Source organism: Drosophila innubila, chromosome X, assembly GCF_004354385.1.
Source record: "Drosophila innubila isolate TH190305 chromosome X, UK_Dinn_1.0, whole genome shotgun sequence".
In the NCBI taxonomy this organism is placed as follows: Eukaryota; Metazoa; Arthropoda; class Insecta; order Diptera; family Drosophilidae; genus Drosophila; species Drosophila innubila.
Genome location: NC_047626.1, coordinates 10,360,324 through 10,376,932, shown reverse-complemented (window position 1 = coordinate 10,376,932; position 16,609 = coordinate 10,360,324). Strand labels below are relative to the sequence as shown.

Genomic DNA, 16,609 nt, shown 5'->3' with positions numbered 1-16,609 from the left:
AAATTCTAGATTTTAAATCTCAAGTTTTCACTTTTAATCGACTCCTCATATCGTAATTAGTATAAAACAACACTTTAAATTTGATTCTGCGAACTTTCATTTTTTTGTAAAAAATCATGTCAAATTGGACAACAAATTTGACATGTAAAGTTGCTAGGTCAAAGGTCTGACCAACTTCAAACTGTCATAACTTGATCAAAACTGAACCGATTTTTAAGCGGAATGTCATTTTAATCATTATTTGTCATTTTAATTCATTTTGCATTTAAATTTTATTAAATTCTTAAAAACAAATATTTTCCTCTAGATTCTAGCAGATATTGATTTCGATCCTAAGGGTCCCCCCTTTGAAATTTTGAAAATTCAAAATTTTAAATCTCAAGTTTTCACTTTTAATCAACTCCTTATATCGTAATTAGTATAAAACAACACTTTAAACTTGATTCGGAGACCTTTCATTTTTTTGTAAAAAATCATGTAAAATTGAACAAAAATTTGGACTTGTAAAGTGGCAAAATCCGCAGTCTGACCAACTTCAAACTGTCATAGCTTGATCAAAACTGAACCGATTTTTAAGCGGAATGTCATTTTAATCATTATTTGGCATTTTAATTCATTTTGCATTTAAATTTTATTAAATTCTGAAGAAAAAAATATTTACCTCTAGATTCTACCAGATATTGATTTCGATGCTAAGGGTCCCCCCTTTGAAATTTCGAAAATTCAAAATTTTAAATCTCAAGTTTTCACTTTTAATCAACTCCTTATATCGTAATTAGTATAAAACAACACTTTAAACTTGATTCGGAGACCTTTCATTTTTTTGTAAAAAATCATGTAAAATTGAACAAAAATTTGGACTTGTAAAGTGGCAAAATCCGCAGTCTGACCAACTTCAAACTGTCATAACTTGATCAAAACTGAACCGATTTTCAAGCGGAATGTCATTTTAATCATGGTTTGGCATTTTAATTCATTTTGCATTTAAATTTTATTTAATTCTTAAAAAAAAAATATTTTCCTCTAGATTCTACCAGATATTGATTTCGATGCTAAGGGTCCCCCCTTTGAAATTTCGAAAATTGAAAATTTTAAATCTCAAGTTTTCACTTTTAATCAACTCCTTATATCGTAATTAGTATAAAACAACACTTTAAATTTGATTTTGAGATCTTTCATTTTTTTGTAAAAAATCATGTCAAATTGGACAAAAAATTTGACATGTAAAGTTGCTAGGTCAAAGGTCTGACCAACTTCAAACTGTCATAACTTGATCAAAACTGAACCGATTTTTAAGCGGAATGTCATTTTAATCATTATTTGGCATTTTAATTCATTTTGCATTTAAATTTTATTAAATTCTTAAAAACAAATATTTTCCTCTAGATTCTAGCAGATATTGATTTCGATCCTAAGGGTCCCCCCTTTGAAATTTTGAAAATTCAAAATTTTAAATCTCAAGTTTTCACTTTTAATCAACTCCTTATATCGTAATTACTATAAAACAACACTTTAAACTTGATTCTGAGACCTTTCATTTTTTTGTAAAAAATCATGTCAAATTGGACAACAAATTTGACATGTAAAGTTACTAGGTTGAAGGTCTGACCAACTTCAAACTTTCATAACTCTATCAAAACTTATCCGATTTTCAAACGGAATGTCATTTTAATCATGGTTTGGCCTCTAAATTCATTCTGCATTAAAAATTAATAGATTTCTTAAAAAAAAAAATGTAGTCTCTAGATCTGGGTTCCTTTCTTTGGAACCAATATTTGTTTCGGGTCGGGTATGAATACATATATTTGATATATTGCAGTGTTATTTTATTCCACGATCTCTCAATGGCTAGTCAATTCTATGAAGATCAATCAGCAGTTAAAAGCAAGTACGATAGTTGTAAGAAAAGATAACTAAACAATTTTATAGAATTACCAAAATAAAAAACAAAAAAACAGACTATTGAAAGGGACATGAGCTTAATCAACAGATGCGTCAATTTGGGATTGATGGCATCATTTTCAAGGCTGCAGAGATTGGGAGGATGCCGAGACGAGCGAAGGTGTTTCAGATTTGGGCTTAATGTTTCCAGAGTCGCCGGCCAACTCAGTGGGCTGCGGATGTGCATCCCGAATGGGTTCCTGGACGGCTGCCTGGACGGGCTGCTGGCTGTGGTGACACCTGTGGCAGCCGCATTGGGAAATCGTTGCCTGCTGTTGCTTCCTCAAGCGATTGCGTAGACGGACCTCGGGATGGCCACAGCAATGCTCACACTCATCATCCGAGGACGAGGAGCTTTCGCCGAAGACCTGCGGCTTGCGGTAAATGCAACAGCATTTGGACTTGCGGCGATTCATGCCCTCGTTGTCGATAACATCCTCGTGGAAGCTCACATGGCGATCCGAGTCGAGGACCATCAGCAGCAGATGGACACCGGAAACTCCGGGTCTATCGTCCGTCACATCGCTGACATTGCCGGATGTGCCCGATGCAACTTCTGGTTCATTGACTATAATAGTCGCACTATCCCTCTCCATGGCGATCGGTGGCGGTGTTTGCTCTTCCATACTGCAAGATTTGTCGGAGACTTGTCAAAGATTTGGCCACGAAATGTTGCACACACGTATACAAACACAATCTGGTGTTGACCTTTCGGTTTGAAAGTCAGGAATCGAAATATGGATTCGAGTTCGTTGTGAGGCGATTGAAATTTGGATGTTATTTGTTTATCTCCAAACTGAAGGCAGAATTCACATGGCTGCCAAACAAAAGGCAACTGAGAGAGAGACAGAGAGTGAGAGAGAGAGTGAGAGAGAAAGAGTGAGAAGGGACTGTGGTTAGATTGTCTGCAGTTCGCCCAGTTTGCTGACCTTTGCCAAGAAGCTTAGCCGCAGTCATTTGGCTGCCAAAAACTTGCGCACGATTTACGTCAGTTGGGCGGCAGCCAGCGGCTGGCGGCGCTGTTTGCCACGCCCACCTTTTGGCCAATGTTTGCCGAAAATGCATTTGACTGCCACTCCCACTTTTGCGCTTAACCCAACTGCAGTTTTGCTTTATTATTGAGAGAGAGAGAGAGGGAAAGAATCATTTTCCATTTCCATTTCCATTTTGCACTTGCTTTTTTTCGATTCAGGTTTCGTTTTTCCGCATTTTTTATTTTATTTACGCGTTGCAAATAAATGTTGAAAATAATAAAATGACGCTGAGGGGTAGGGGTGGCCACTAGGGGTTAAGGAACTTTCGGCAAGCACTTTTTAAGGTTTGTTCCTTTTCCAACTATTTGCTTTTTTCGTTTATCATTTTCTCTCCATTCTTTTTTTTTGTTGGCTGATGTCGCTTTACTGCATATATTCTACTTCTTGTCTGCATTTATCTGGTATTAGGAGCAAGAAAAATTATGTTTGCATTTGCTCCATTGGCATCCGGCGGAGTTTTCGGGTTTGAGGTGGTAATAAAAAGAAGCCACAGCCACCCCAACACCCCTGAGACCCTGAGAGTGTGCCAACGACCCTGAATGAAAAATTATTCCCACTGCAGTTAAGTTTCGGCTTTCGGGTTACGGGTTTCGGTTTACGGATCTCAACTTTTTTGGTTTTTCAGTTTTCAGTTGCTGCACTTTTGTATTTTGTCGCTTATAATTGGGGTGAATTTTACATGATAGAGTGTGGCTGCCGTGCCAAACTTGGACAAGGGGATCAACTACGGCATTTAGTTCCATTTCCAGCATAACAAATTGTCTGCAATTTGCAAAAGTTAATAAATACTCGACTTAAAATCTTGTTTTAAATATTTTTAAAAATTTTTTGCGTAATTACTTTTGGTATTATCTTCGCAATTAGAATTTATTGTGTAATTACTTTTGGTTTTATCAACTTAATTACACTGATAAAAATAAATTTTCTAAAATCAAGATTTTGGTCTCAGAACAAAGATTTTTGGTCTAAAAAATGCGTCGGGAACATAGAATTCTTAAATTAAGAGAACACATCTTGGTTTTCAGAATATTTCAATTAAGACCAGGCTCTTATTTTAAGAATTAATGTTTTTAAAATTAAAATAAAAAACGGAAAAATAATTTTTTATATTTATAATTTTTTTTTTTCTTCTTCTTCACTGAAGCGGTTTATCTAATCACTTGGTTGAGTACATATTTATACTTTCCTAACAATTTAAGATTTGTATTCTTATGTTAAGATTTTACGATTTTTTAGATTAATAATCTTAGTTTTAGTAATTTGGTCTTAATATAATCTTATTTTAAGAACAACATTTTTAAGATGAATATTCTTGATTTTAGAAGTTGGTGCTTTTTTCTCAGTGTAGAATCTATTTTAATAACAATCTTTATAAAAGTGTTGCATTTAAGTGAATAAGTTTTAAGACTTTAACTTTTGTCTGAAATGGAGAATTTAAAATACTTTTTACAGCCTAAGAGCTTTCAATGGACTTTTGAAAAAGATAAGCTCTTACAAAGTATTTAGCTGCGATCTTGAAAATTATTTAAGAAGAACGAGGGATCTTGAAGTTGTATGAATTGTATGATATAGACTTAAGATACGAAAAAGTCTTGAATTAAGTACGAAGTTCATGTCGCCATCAAGGGATGTACTCATCTCGAAATACATTACAAACTATTTGCAGGCCATGGGCGTAAACGTTTTGCTGCTCATAACGTGACTATAAACTTGTTAAAGGTCCGGCAAAAAGGTGTCTACGTCTATGAGCCATGGCTATTGAGCCTGATGAGTCTGTGGGCCATAACTTCTTACTCAGCCATTGAGAGGAAATCTAAAATTCATTACGCATTTTATGTGGACAAAACTAAAGCAGCAGCTGAAGGGCGGGGAAGGGCGGGGAAGGGGGGGTTAGGTAAGAGAGGTAACAGAGTAAATGGCAACAAGAACTCAAACTCGAACTCGAACTCGACACGTAACGACTCAACGTAATGAGGCGCGTGCCTCGTCTTCCTGCGCCCAACTGGAGCTGAGCTGAGCTGAGCTGTGCCAAATGCCATTTATGTCCCAATGGAGGACAACGCTCAGCGCGACGACAGCAACGCCTTCGACTTGGTCCCTCTGTCTCTCACTCGCTCACTCGCTCACAGTGATTCAGCAGACAGACCAGCCAGAAATTCTATGTCCGCAGTTGGGTTTCTTCCTTCCTCCGACACAGAGACCCAGACTGGAGTTGCCTTTGGGGAATAAGATGAATTACATGCTACTTCAGGCAGCTGCCAGCTTAGATGCCGGCAAAGAGGACGAAGAGGACGACTGCAGCGGGCACTTGAGGCCCGCAAATACATGTAGATAAGATATTACGTATACGCACGAGAAAGGTACTAGAAACTAAATCCCCAAGCAAATAGTTTTGCTGCAAGCAAAAGCCTCAAAAGAGTGTGGTAGAGGGAAGTGGCAGGGGGCAAGTTGAGGTACTGTGGCAATGCGGGAAATCAACCGCACGGAAATCATGTCTACGCATCATTCTTTGTGCGCTATTACTTTACCTCCCCCATTGCCACACTCCGACAACGTAACTTTCTTTCTTCTTTTATATTTTGTTCATTTCTTTTTCTCTTTATTTTTTGCAATTTTTGTATTGTATTTCGTTTGCCGCACTTGTGTGAATTTGCGTGGCTGTGTGGAAATGTGTGATAAGCAGTTTCCGCCTGGGAATAGACCAAAAAAAAAATAAAAGCGTCGAGTGAACATAGTACGCGCAGTAGTTCCTTAGTCTGGGCTTTCCTTTTGGCCCACCATTTCATTTCCCTTCATTTCTTTTTTTTTTTTTTTTTTTTTTATTCAGCAAGCAGGCCACATTTTCCTTTTCATTGGCGTCGAACTGGCGTGTCGTCGTCCTGTGTGTAGGAGGATTCAAATGCCGCCAGCAAATACAGAACAGAGAGAGCATACAGTTAACCAACGGGAAAAGGAAGAGCTTCGGCCACTAATGCAAATATAATGGCAAATGTTTCGGAAATATTCCACAGATAAAATTGATAAAGGCAGCAGCTCCTCAATCCTCATAGTCCAATTCCTCTCTCTCTCTCTCTCTCTCCCTCCATTTTCCATTTCAAATGCCTGTTTGTCCATTCCGTTTCCATTGTGAAAAGCGAATCGGAACGGAAAACTATTTGCTGGCATTTGTAGCACTTGCACCAACGACTGAAGGCCAATAAAATATATATTCACATTTATCGTAAAAAATTATATAGGAGTTTTTTAAATATTCGTTTTGGTCTTTCATAAATAAAAAAATTATAGAAAATTATAATAATGATTTAAGCAAATTGTTACAGACTGTCAATAGATTTACGCATGATTTATTGCTTAAATACAACTTTAATATGTTACGGTCTCTGACAAAGACAAAGCATTTTAGTTTACAAAGTAAATATTTCAATTCGCAATGAGGAATACATTTGTGACTTCAAAAACAAATTAGAACATAATTATTGAAATAATCAATATCTGAAATTAATTTCTTAATTATTGCCTGATATTTATGAAATGTGTGAAAATAATTAAGCGAATAATCAGATAATAAAGAGTTTAAAATTATACCCAGCAAATAAAAGCATTTTTTTTTATAGAACTTGAATGACTGGAATTTTAATTTAATTAGAAGTTTGAAAATAATGAATTCAGGCACATTTAGCTAGCATTTAAAGTTGTTAAAGACTTCATATTTAAATTGAAAGATTTGCATAAATTCTTTAAGAAGTTTCCACTGTTTGTTAAGTATTATTAAGTATTATTAATCAGCCCAAAAACTGGCATAATACACAGACATAGACATTTATTAGCCGAAAGGCTTTTTTGCACACACATAACTTAAACATAAATATACTAGTGTGTTAGTGTGAAAGTGGGTGTGTGACAGTGTGAGTGTGTGTGTGTGTGTGTGTTTGTCATATATTCAAGCTTGCGTTGTAAATTTGTTTATGTTTGCGCTTAGCTGTGCTTTCGGCTACTTGGGAAATTTTATTATTTTGATTGCTTGGCTTAAGTAATCGAAATGAAGATGTTCGCGAAGTGGGAGCAAAAGTCAACAACAGTTGGGCAACTGTTGGGCAGCCATTGTGCAAGCATGCTTACTGAAAATCTAATACAAAATTCCATTACAATTATCCACATTTTATTCAAGTCGAATTATTTGAAAGCAACCCTGGCCATAACACAAACGAGTTAAGAGTCTTTCCCTTCTTTTTCCTTTCCCTTGCCCTTTCCACTTTACTCTAGCCTCTTTCTCCCTCACTATTTTCTGCGATGCGATAGAATGCGAAGCGGCAAATGTATCATAAATTTTCATGTTGCTGCTGCTCTAAAAATACGAATTGCGATTTTCTATTGTGTTCCGCGAGTTGAGTTGTAGGAGGAGGGAAGTGGGGAAGTAGGGAATTGGAGGAGTAGTGAATCCAGCGACATGAAACTGGCATAAAAAGCAAAGCCCAAGACAGAACCCGTTTCAAAGTGGAGTAGTTGCTGCTGTTGCTGTTGCTGCTGTTGCTGCTGTTGCTGTTGCTGAGGCAGCAATTTCTGTGTCCAGCCATAAAGCAGCGGCAACAGACGTAATGTGAAAAAAACAAAAAAAAAAAAACACAGAAGAAGATGAAGCAAAAACAAAATGAATGCAATACAATTTCATTTTATGCAAGAAACAAGAACTGGACAGGAACTGGAGTGAAGCAAAGTTGTTGCATGATGAGGGGCAGAGGCAAAAGCAACATCTTTATGGTGAAAAATTTTAAATTCCCATTAGAATTGCGCTCGGCTTTTCTGGGTTGAAGCCGTGGACTTTCCCGTTCCTCGTTCCCCAGTTTTCCCTATTCCCCCTATTCCCCTCGTTCCCCAGTTGCCCAGCTCTACACTTCAGAGTGTAGGTAAGTTGGCATGAGATGAAATGAAACCAAATGAAAGCAAACCAAGTTGGAGCAAAGCAGAATGAGGACGACGAGATAGGGGATAGGGGAGTGGCAGTGGGAGGTATGTGTTTCAGCTGTCAGTAAGTAGGTAAGTGTATGTTACATATAGACATAAATAAATAAATAACAAGAAGAAACTCGCAAAGGATATGAAAGTAATAAAAACATGAAATGCGCTGCTCAAATTAGATATACAGAAAATGACAGCAGCAGTTGAAAGAAAGCGTCAAATTAAAGACAAAAGCAATTGCAGCAAATGCGGAATTCCACAAGCTAAAGAGAGAAAGAGAGAGAGAGAGAGAGAGAGAGAGAGAGAGAGAGAGAGAGAGAGAGAGATGATGTGTGAAAGGTAATGAAACAGAATTGTGCTCATTAACAAAATCAAAAGTCATTAAATTGCCGTTACTAACTTGTCAAAGTCAATATAACATAACATGTTGAATTCGTTTTTTGTTTGAGCAGCAAATAAAAATCGTGGCTTGCATTCTGGAATTGAATCAAATGCAATATTCCATCTGAAGTGGCAGAGTAAGGACTCGCAAGTTGCAACTAATTGAGTATCATGTTTTCTGCTTTACACTCTGGCACAAGTGCATCAGCATCTCAGACACTCATATTCAGTTCACTCTGCTGAGCCTGCACTTGGTCAGAGTCCGAATGAGATTCACAGGCAGTCGAAGAGGAGGAGGAGGAGCAGGAGCAGGAGGAGCAGGAGGAGCAGGAGGAGCATGAGGAGCAGGAGGAGCAGGAGGAGGAGCAGGAGGAGCAGGAGGAGGAGGAGGAGGACTGCGAGGAGGAGTCGACGAAGGAACATGAAAAGTGCCCTGTGCTGAGCTTAAAAGAAATGACTTCTCTTTCCGTTCTGGGTTCCAGTTGGGAGACAGCAGCTAGCAGCCAGGGACGCAGGACGCAGGAGGCAGCACACCAGGGAAGGGGCATGCAACTGACTGATGCGGCTTTGGCTACGGCTTCAGAATCAGTTCAGTTTCTGCTGATTCTGGCCGCTTGAACTTCTTGCCATTTCCCTTCCCCTTCCCATTACCGTTCTGTTGCCACCTTTTCGCTTTTTCTGCAGCTTTCTTCTCTTGTAGTTTTTCCTCTTCGTTTTTTTTCCTTTTTTTTTTTTTGGTGGAAACGAAGTTTACGCGTGCTGATGCGGGTAATGGTAATGGCAGTCAGTCAGGCAGGCAAAGTCAGTTGTACACACACCCATACACACACACACACACTGACACACACATAAAGTCGTGTGTGTGAACAGGAAACTGATGCGTAAGAAGAAGGCAACAGAGGAACACTTCCTGCGTTTCTCGCCAGGGATTTCTCCTACTCTGGATGCAGCTCTCAACTCTCAGCTCTCCAGCTCACAGCTCACAGCAATTACAGAAAAAGCTTTGCAATGCTCTCTGCACACTTTGGAGCTGCTAATGCGCAGAGCATTGTAGATAACAGCGGCAACAACAACAACAACAACAACAACAACGGCAACAAGATGAAAACCAGGCTAAAGGAAGCCGCACAGCTATCAGCGTCCAACGACCTGAAATTCTGAAAATGCTCCTTGGCTTTTCCGTTTCGTTTCGTTTCGTCTCGTTTCGTCTCGTTTCGTTTCGTTTGCTTTGGTTTCTTTTCATTCTTAACGCCATAATTTATGGCAAGTTAATAAGTGGTGGGGTTCAAATTGCTTAGCCAACACTCCAATCTTCCACCCACCCAACCTTCCACCTATTCACACTAGAGAGTCCTGAGTTTAAGCCAATTCAGAGTCTCTACCAGCTCAACTATTCCCTAGCACATTTTTGCTGGCCTTTTAATTAGCGCATTGCCAAAAACCGCACACTTGACCAACTCTACACGACACCAGATTCCCGATAAAAGCATTTCTTCTCCCACTCCCACTCCCACTCCTTCTCCTCCACCTCATAATCCCTTTCTTCTGTTTTTTTTTTTTTTTTTTTTTTGGCCAAATAAAATTCTCATAATGGACGGCGTTGCACTTGAGTCGAGTTGGCCAGATGCTGGAATGGAATCGTCGGAACTGCTAAAATTGCCAATCAATGCATTCGACTGCAAAAAGGAGCACGACAGGACACTAAGCTGGCAATCAATTAAAGTGGCATCGCAGTTCACAGTTCACAGGTCACAGTTCTCAGTCCATGTGCTTTTTGTTGTTGTTGTACTGCGACAAGTCAACACTTCAGAATTGAAGCGAGCAACCCTTTTAAATAAAACATAACTAAACGAACCTAAGTGTAATATTTGCTACTGTTAATATTTGACAATAAATATAATTTTTAAATCAATACCGACGAATAATGTATAATATTTATTTGTATATACTCAATATCTAATTATTTGTTAATTAAACAAAATTTAAATTTAATTTATATTTGATATGAAAATCAGGAACCGTAAAAAATGATTAATTTTTTTTTTAATTAAAAAAAACACCAACTTATAATTGTCCTAGAAAAAAATTATCACACCAAAATCTTTATAATTTTCAAATCTCTGCATTTCGGCCATGATTTTTAAAATATTGATTTTTTACATATTTCGTTCAATGATAATCATTATTTTTGAGTAATATAATGAAACTTACACCATAATCATTATTTTCGAATAAAAAAAAAAAAAAAAAATAATCTTTTTTTTTATCAAAAAAAAAAAAAAATCAAAAATAAACATTATTTTTGATCAAAAAAAAAAATAATAATCAAAAATGGTGATCAAAAATGATTTTTATTTTTTTTGATCAAAATAAAACTCAACAGCAATTTACGAATTCTGTATACGACTTTTCGCCAATATTATTGCATACCCTTATAAAGAAATTACAAAGTTAATCCCCAGTATAAGTTTTATTAAATTTCTCAAAAATAATAATTATCATTGAAGAAAAACCTCAAAAATTAAAATATAATCATTACCAAGTAATTTTTATAAAATACCTTATAATGATTACGGTCCCTGATGAAAATTTAATATTTTTGTTCTTTATTCGTTTACAGCTTATCAATAAAGTTTAAATAATATTTAAAATAAAAATAATTTTAGAATTTATTCAGTTAATCGTTTTCTGATTTTTTAGCAAAGTCATATTTCTCTTAAATTAAATTAATTTTTTTTTGCTAGCTTAGCTAAACGTTAACTAAAATGCTGATGATTTCAACTCTTTTAGCGAATTGTTAATGGAACTACACCTCTGAGCTACTTGAAAAATCATATGGAAAATGCAGCGTTTCCAAGTGGTTGGCATTTCGAAATGAAAACGATTCAAAAGTCGACATTTAAAAATCATCTGAAAAATATTCAATTACTTTGAAAGAGTTTACATTTGGTTGGACCTCGTTTCAGCTTGTGAACCATGTCGTAATGCAATTGGTTTCCATTTCCAAAGTTTTGCAACTGTTACGGACTACATATGTGTGTGTGTGTACACTGATAAAAAAAATGTTCTAAAATCAAGATTTTGGTCTCAGAACTAAGATTTTTGGTCTAAAAAATGCGTCGAGAACATCAAATTCTTGAATTAAGAGAACACATCAAGTTCTTATTTTAAGAATAAATGTTCTTAAAATTAAAATCAAACAATAAAATAAATGAAATTTATTTTTTATATTTATAAATTTTTTTTATTTTTAAATTTTGATTTATTGATATTTTATTCTGTTTTGGTCTTAAAATAATCTTATTTTAAGAATAAAATATTTAAGATGAATGTTCTTGATTTTAGAACTTGGTCTTTTTTTTCAGTGTATGTATGTATGTATATAGAACCCGGGCAATAGCACACACCCGGAACACACCCGCTGCCAATTCAGATTCAGATAAATGATGTTGCCTGCTGCTCGTTGAAATTCATGCAATTTTTTCTTGCTGTTGATAACGTTGTTGTTGTCGTTGTTGTTGTTGCAGCTGCTGCCCCTTTAACTATTTTTTTTATTTTTCTTTTTTGCAGCGAATAAAAAATGAGAAACGTTTCCCGTTTTGCCAGCAAATCAAAAAATTAAATAATATCGCACATTTGCTTTTGCGGAAATCAATTTCATTTCTTATTCAACATTTTGATTAATGCAAGCGAACGCGAAATGCAAAGTGCAAAATGCAAAATGTAAAATGCAGAACGAAGCTGACAGACAGCGACACACATGCAACACACATGCAACTTGACTTGGACATGGACATGGCAATGGAATGGGAATTGGTATAGGATTGGGAATGCACGATGGCAATGGCAATGGCAATGGGAATGGGAATGGAAATGGAAATGGCGGCTGACTTCAACAACGACAATGGCGGCCACTTGACACGTGCTTAAGCACACACACACTAAGTACACACACACACACACACAGACACACACACACAGATAGAGAGAGATTGCAACTGCACTTGGAGCTGGATAGCAGCTGTAGTTCAGCTTTTGCGGTCACCAAGCGACCAATTGGAGTCAGAGCCAAAATGTTGTCAAATAATATTTACAAGCACTTCACTCACACACACACACACACACACACACAGTAGTATCTATGCATGTATTTGTGATTGTGGACAAGTGTTGTGACAGCTTGCGTATATTGAAAATGGTGTTAAGTACCGTTGAACATGTCGAAGATGTCGCAACTTCGCTGCATGTCAAATTTATAGCATACTTATTGGAGCAGCAGCTCAACTCCAATTCGAAAGACGTTAAAAACTGCTTCAAATTAGCGCAAAAATTTATAAAAATTTAAAATAACTATGATTAATTTCAATAAACATTTTCTTCGCAAATTGATTCTAACAACAAATTAAACAAATTTTAATTTTTAACGGGGATTAATAAGGCTTATATTTTTTTTTTTTTTTTCAAAAATATTTATGCAAATTTATCGTGCTTGTAAAATAATCCTAAGCTAAGAGTTTGATAATTTGTTTAAGTTTGATAATTAACAATAATCCAATTTAAAGATATTGCAATCTTTAATGGTCTTTAAAACTTTTTAAATAAATATATACCAGAAATGTAAAAAAAAAAATTGTTTAAGCTATACAACAATCATTTTAATTTAATTTTTTTGCTATGCTCAAGAAGCCTGCAGCATTTTCTGCCCGCTTAGCTGATTTAATGGTGGCACAAATCTTTGGGCGATCGAGCGATAAAATAAAACAGAAGTTCCCGAAGGCTGACAACTAGCAGACCCGAGAGTCATAAAATCAACAAAATTATTGCACATTAGCATCATGAGTTGCATATTAAATAAAGCAAATGCAGCTGCGGCCCATTTTGCAGTTATTGTTGTTGCTGTTGTTGTTGTTGTTGTTGTTGTTGTTGCTGTTGCTGTTGTCGTAGAGAAATAACGATAGCAATATTCAAGTTGGGTCACTTTGACTTTAACATATTTATTTACACTTGAGTGCGCTGGAAATGTTTTGACTGGCTTCGACTCCCCGCTGCCATTGGCATCTTCTTCTTCTTCTACATCTCCATCTTCATATTTGGCCATGTCTGGCGTTAGTTTTTTCGGTAGTTGCTGCTGCACATCGAGTGCCAAGTTTCAAATTACACGCCTCGTCTGTCATAGGCGCTGCTCTCCAACTTTACAAACCAAATAAAAATAACAAAAATACAAGTAAAAAAAAAAATAAATAAATAAAAAAAAAAAACTCTAAGCAATCAAGAGTATTTTCGTACTGGCTTAAAGTTACCCTGTAATCTGATTTAATACATAGCACATTTTTTCTTAATATTTACATATTTGAGTAATTTGTAATCTGAAGTATGTTTTCAACATTTTATTATCAAAATATTACTTTTAATTGAGTTAAAATAGATAGAGAATTATATTATTATATTATTATAGTCAAACGACTAGTTTGGAACTCTTTTCACCCATTTGATAGTTACAGGGTATACATAATATATACAGTTCTACTCGCATGTCTGTATGTGTTATATGTATATAAAGGACATTGAAGCGTAACACTTTCGTAACGACGATGACGTCCATGAGGACGATCAGGAGAGTGAGGAGAATGGAGAATGGAATGAGGAGAACGACGGGAGTCGACGGGGCTCAATCTGTCTTGTCATGGCGTCTGCTTATCCCATTTTGGAGTTTTTTGCTCTTCCATTCTCTGCAATAATTTTCAACTGTCCATTTATGTCTTCATTCTGTTTGTTGCTTCAAGGCAAATCGCTTATATGTATGTATACGCACATATTTATATGTATTTAATATCAAGACACACTCACACACACACACACTCTCACAATACATAGATAAACAATGATATCTGGCTATTTACGGCCGTCAATAAGAACATGAAGACCTTCCCAGACAATGGCCGTATATATGTATATGTAGATGTAGATGTATTTGTAGATGTGAGCCAAAAACCCGTAAAAGATACAATTCATAAAGCAATCCCGAGACATTTTTGTTCGCCAAAAGTTGAGGCGAAGACAAAGCGAAAACAAAGTTGGACAAGGCACTTGGCAGAAAAACGTTTTATAGATAGCAAAATCACGCAACACTCAGATACTCAAATAACTACACTCTCACACACATATACACGCACACACACACACACATATGTCGCACATGGCCTGGGCAACTGTGAAAAGTTTTGTGCTGGTCTCTTTTGTTGTTGTTGTTTGCATTTTGTTAGATGGCATAAATTAGATACGTGCCGCCGTCCAGGACACATTGCAAGCTTTGTCTGTTCTTTTAAAAATAGCTCAGATTATGTTACTTTCCGCAATCCCTGACCCCTGACCCCCCACCCCTTCTCTCTGCCAATACCCTTTCACGTTGGTAACAGTCGACAGTCGACAGTCGAACTGTCGTGGCATAAATCATAATCAGCCTTTTCGCTCAGCAACAACTGCTAATGGCTGCCCGCATGGGGCAATAACAAATCCCTCCCAGGGCGGAGTTGCCTGGGTGAAAGTGTGGCACTGTGGCACGGTGGCACGGTGGCACAATGACTGCTTTTTTGGGGGCGTGTTGTGTCAACATGCGCCGCCATATTTGCTTTCAACTTCTATGGCCAGCAAACTGCAAATTCAAGTCCGACTCCCTGTCTCTTTCTCACCCTCCCTCTCTCTCTCTCTCTCTCTTGCTTTCTGACTTTGCCTGGCAAACATTTTTTGATTAAGTAATTTGAAGTTTTGTGCAAGCCGTTCAAAATTTTCAAACAGTTTTATGGTCAGACTCTGAGAGAGTGACACACACACAGACAGAGAGAGAGAGAGAGAGAGAGAGAGACAGAGAGAGCGAACTAAGTGCCAAACATTCTGACCAAGCAAACAAGCTTTAAACTATATCGCTCCAGCTGCGTAAATTGAATTGCAAACTATCAGAAGCATTCCAAAAATTTCACTCAAAAAAACCATTTAAGAATCTGCCAAGCAATTCAAAAATAATAAAATAAACTTTAACCAAAACATTAAGTTACTTGCCAAGTGTTTATGATGCACATCAAATTGGACTCATTAAAAATTAAATTAGCATGGCATATAATTAACTAGTTTATCAAGCTTAATGCTCAAATAAAAATCAAATGTTGCTGAAAATAATTAAAAGTATTTTCTGAAATAAATTGCATTCAGTTTTTATTCAGTTTTGCTAATTATTCTATGTAAATATTCCAAATTCTTTATTATTTTTATGTTTCTATTTGACGAATATAACTTAATTCTTTACAAATTTATAAATTGACTTTGCTTTAACTATAAATGCACCTGCTTTTAATTATCTACACTCAAATGATTTTCACTATGAATCTTTTTTCTGAAACCTTTTTTCATTAATTCCTTCTTCTTAATTTTATTTATACAGATTTAAATCAGAAGATTGTTAATGAATGTTCTTGCTCTTATTTATTTACACTTTAAATATAATTGAATTCTTCACAAATTAGTAAATTGACTTCGCTTTAACTATAAATGCACCTGTTCTTAATTATCTACACTCAAATGATTTTCACTATAAATCTTTTCTGTTTTCTTTAATTTATTAATCTCTTTTTCATAATTTTATTTAATAATTGTCAATGAATGTTCCTGCACTTAATTATTTACACTTGAATGATTTTTACTCTGATTCTTTTTGAAGACTTACAGTGTGTTCCTTTTATGACTAATATTTAGACCACTTTGGCAATCAGTTGCCTTCTTTGCTTGTGGGCGTGGCCGCCCATAATGCAATGTGCTAATGCTAACAGAGATAAAAGTAAAAAATTAAAAAATATTAGATGTGACAGTTGTCGGTTGCTGTTGATGAAAATTTCAATTAGCGCAAAGTGTAATATAGAGCAGCGTCATTTTCATCAAATTATCTGTGACACCGACAGCCCCCCTTTTTTATTTCCCTCTCCCCTCTCCCCTTTCCACTTTCCTCTCATCCCTCTGCCACTCAAGTTCCACCCCAGCGGAGTGCTCGCACTGTGTGTTCATCTTTCCGTTGGCACAGTTTTAGCCATTTTCATTTCTGGTCGACAACAACAACGACGACGACGACGACACAAAATGTCGGTCACTTGCGGTTTATGAGTGTCGCACCATCCCCAACCCTCAACCCTCAACCCCCAACCCCTATACCATGCCATGTCGTCCCTAGTCAATAGTGAATCCAACCAGCACCCAGCACATCTTCCATCTCCCGTCTTCCATCTCCAGCTCTTCCAGCTTCTGCTCTTCCA

At 36.5% G+C, this 16,609-nt stretch overlaps 1 protein-coding gene across 1 annotated transcript; it reads right to left on the bottom strand.

Moving 5' to 3' along the window:
- Positions 1–1,889: 1,889 nt before the first annotated feature.
- On the bottom strand, positions 1,890–2,798 carry LOC117790862 (E3 ubiquitin-protein ligase PPP1R11). The gene has a single exon (XM_034630472.1). The coding sequence runs from the start codon at positions 2,565–2,567 to the stop codon at positions 2,022–2,024; it is 546 nt and encodes a 181-aa protein (XP_034486363.1). The 5' UTR covers positions 2,568–2,798; the 3' UTR covers positions 1,890–2,021.
- Positions 2,799–16,609: the final 13,811 nt, after the last annotated feature.

Coding starts and splice junctions, on each gene's coding strand:
- LOC117790862 (XM_034630472.1), bottom strand. CDS start 2,567: ATGGAAGAGCAAACACCGCCACCGATCGCCATGGAGAGGGATAGTGCG.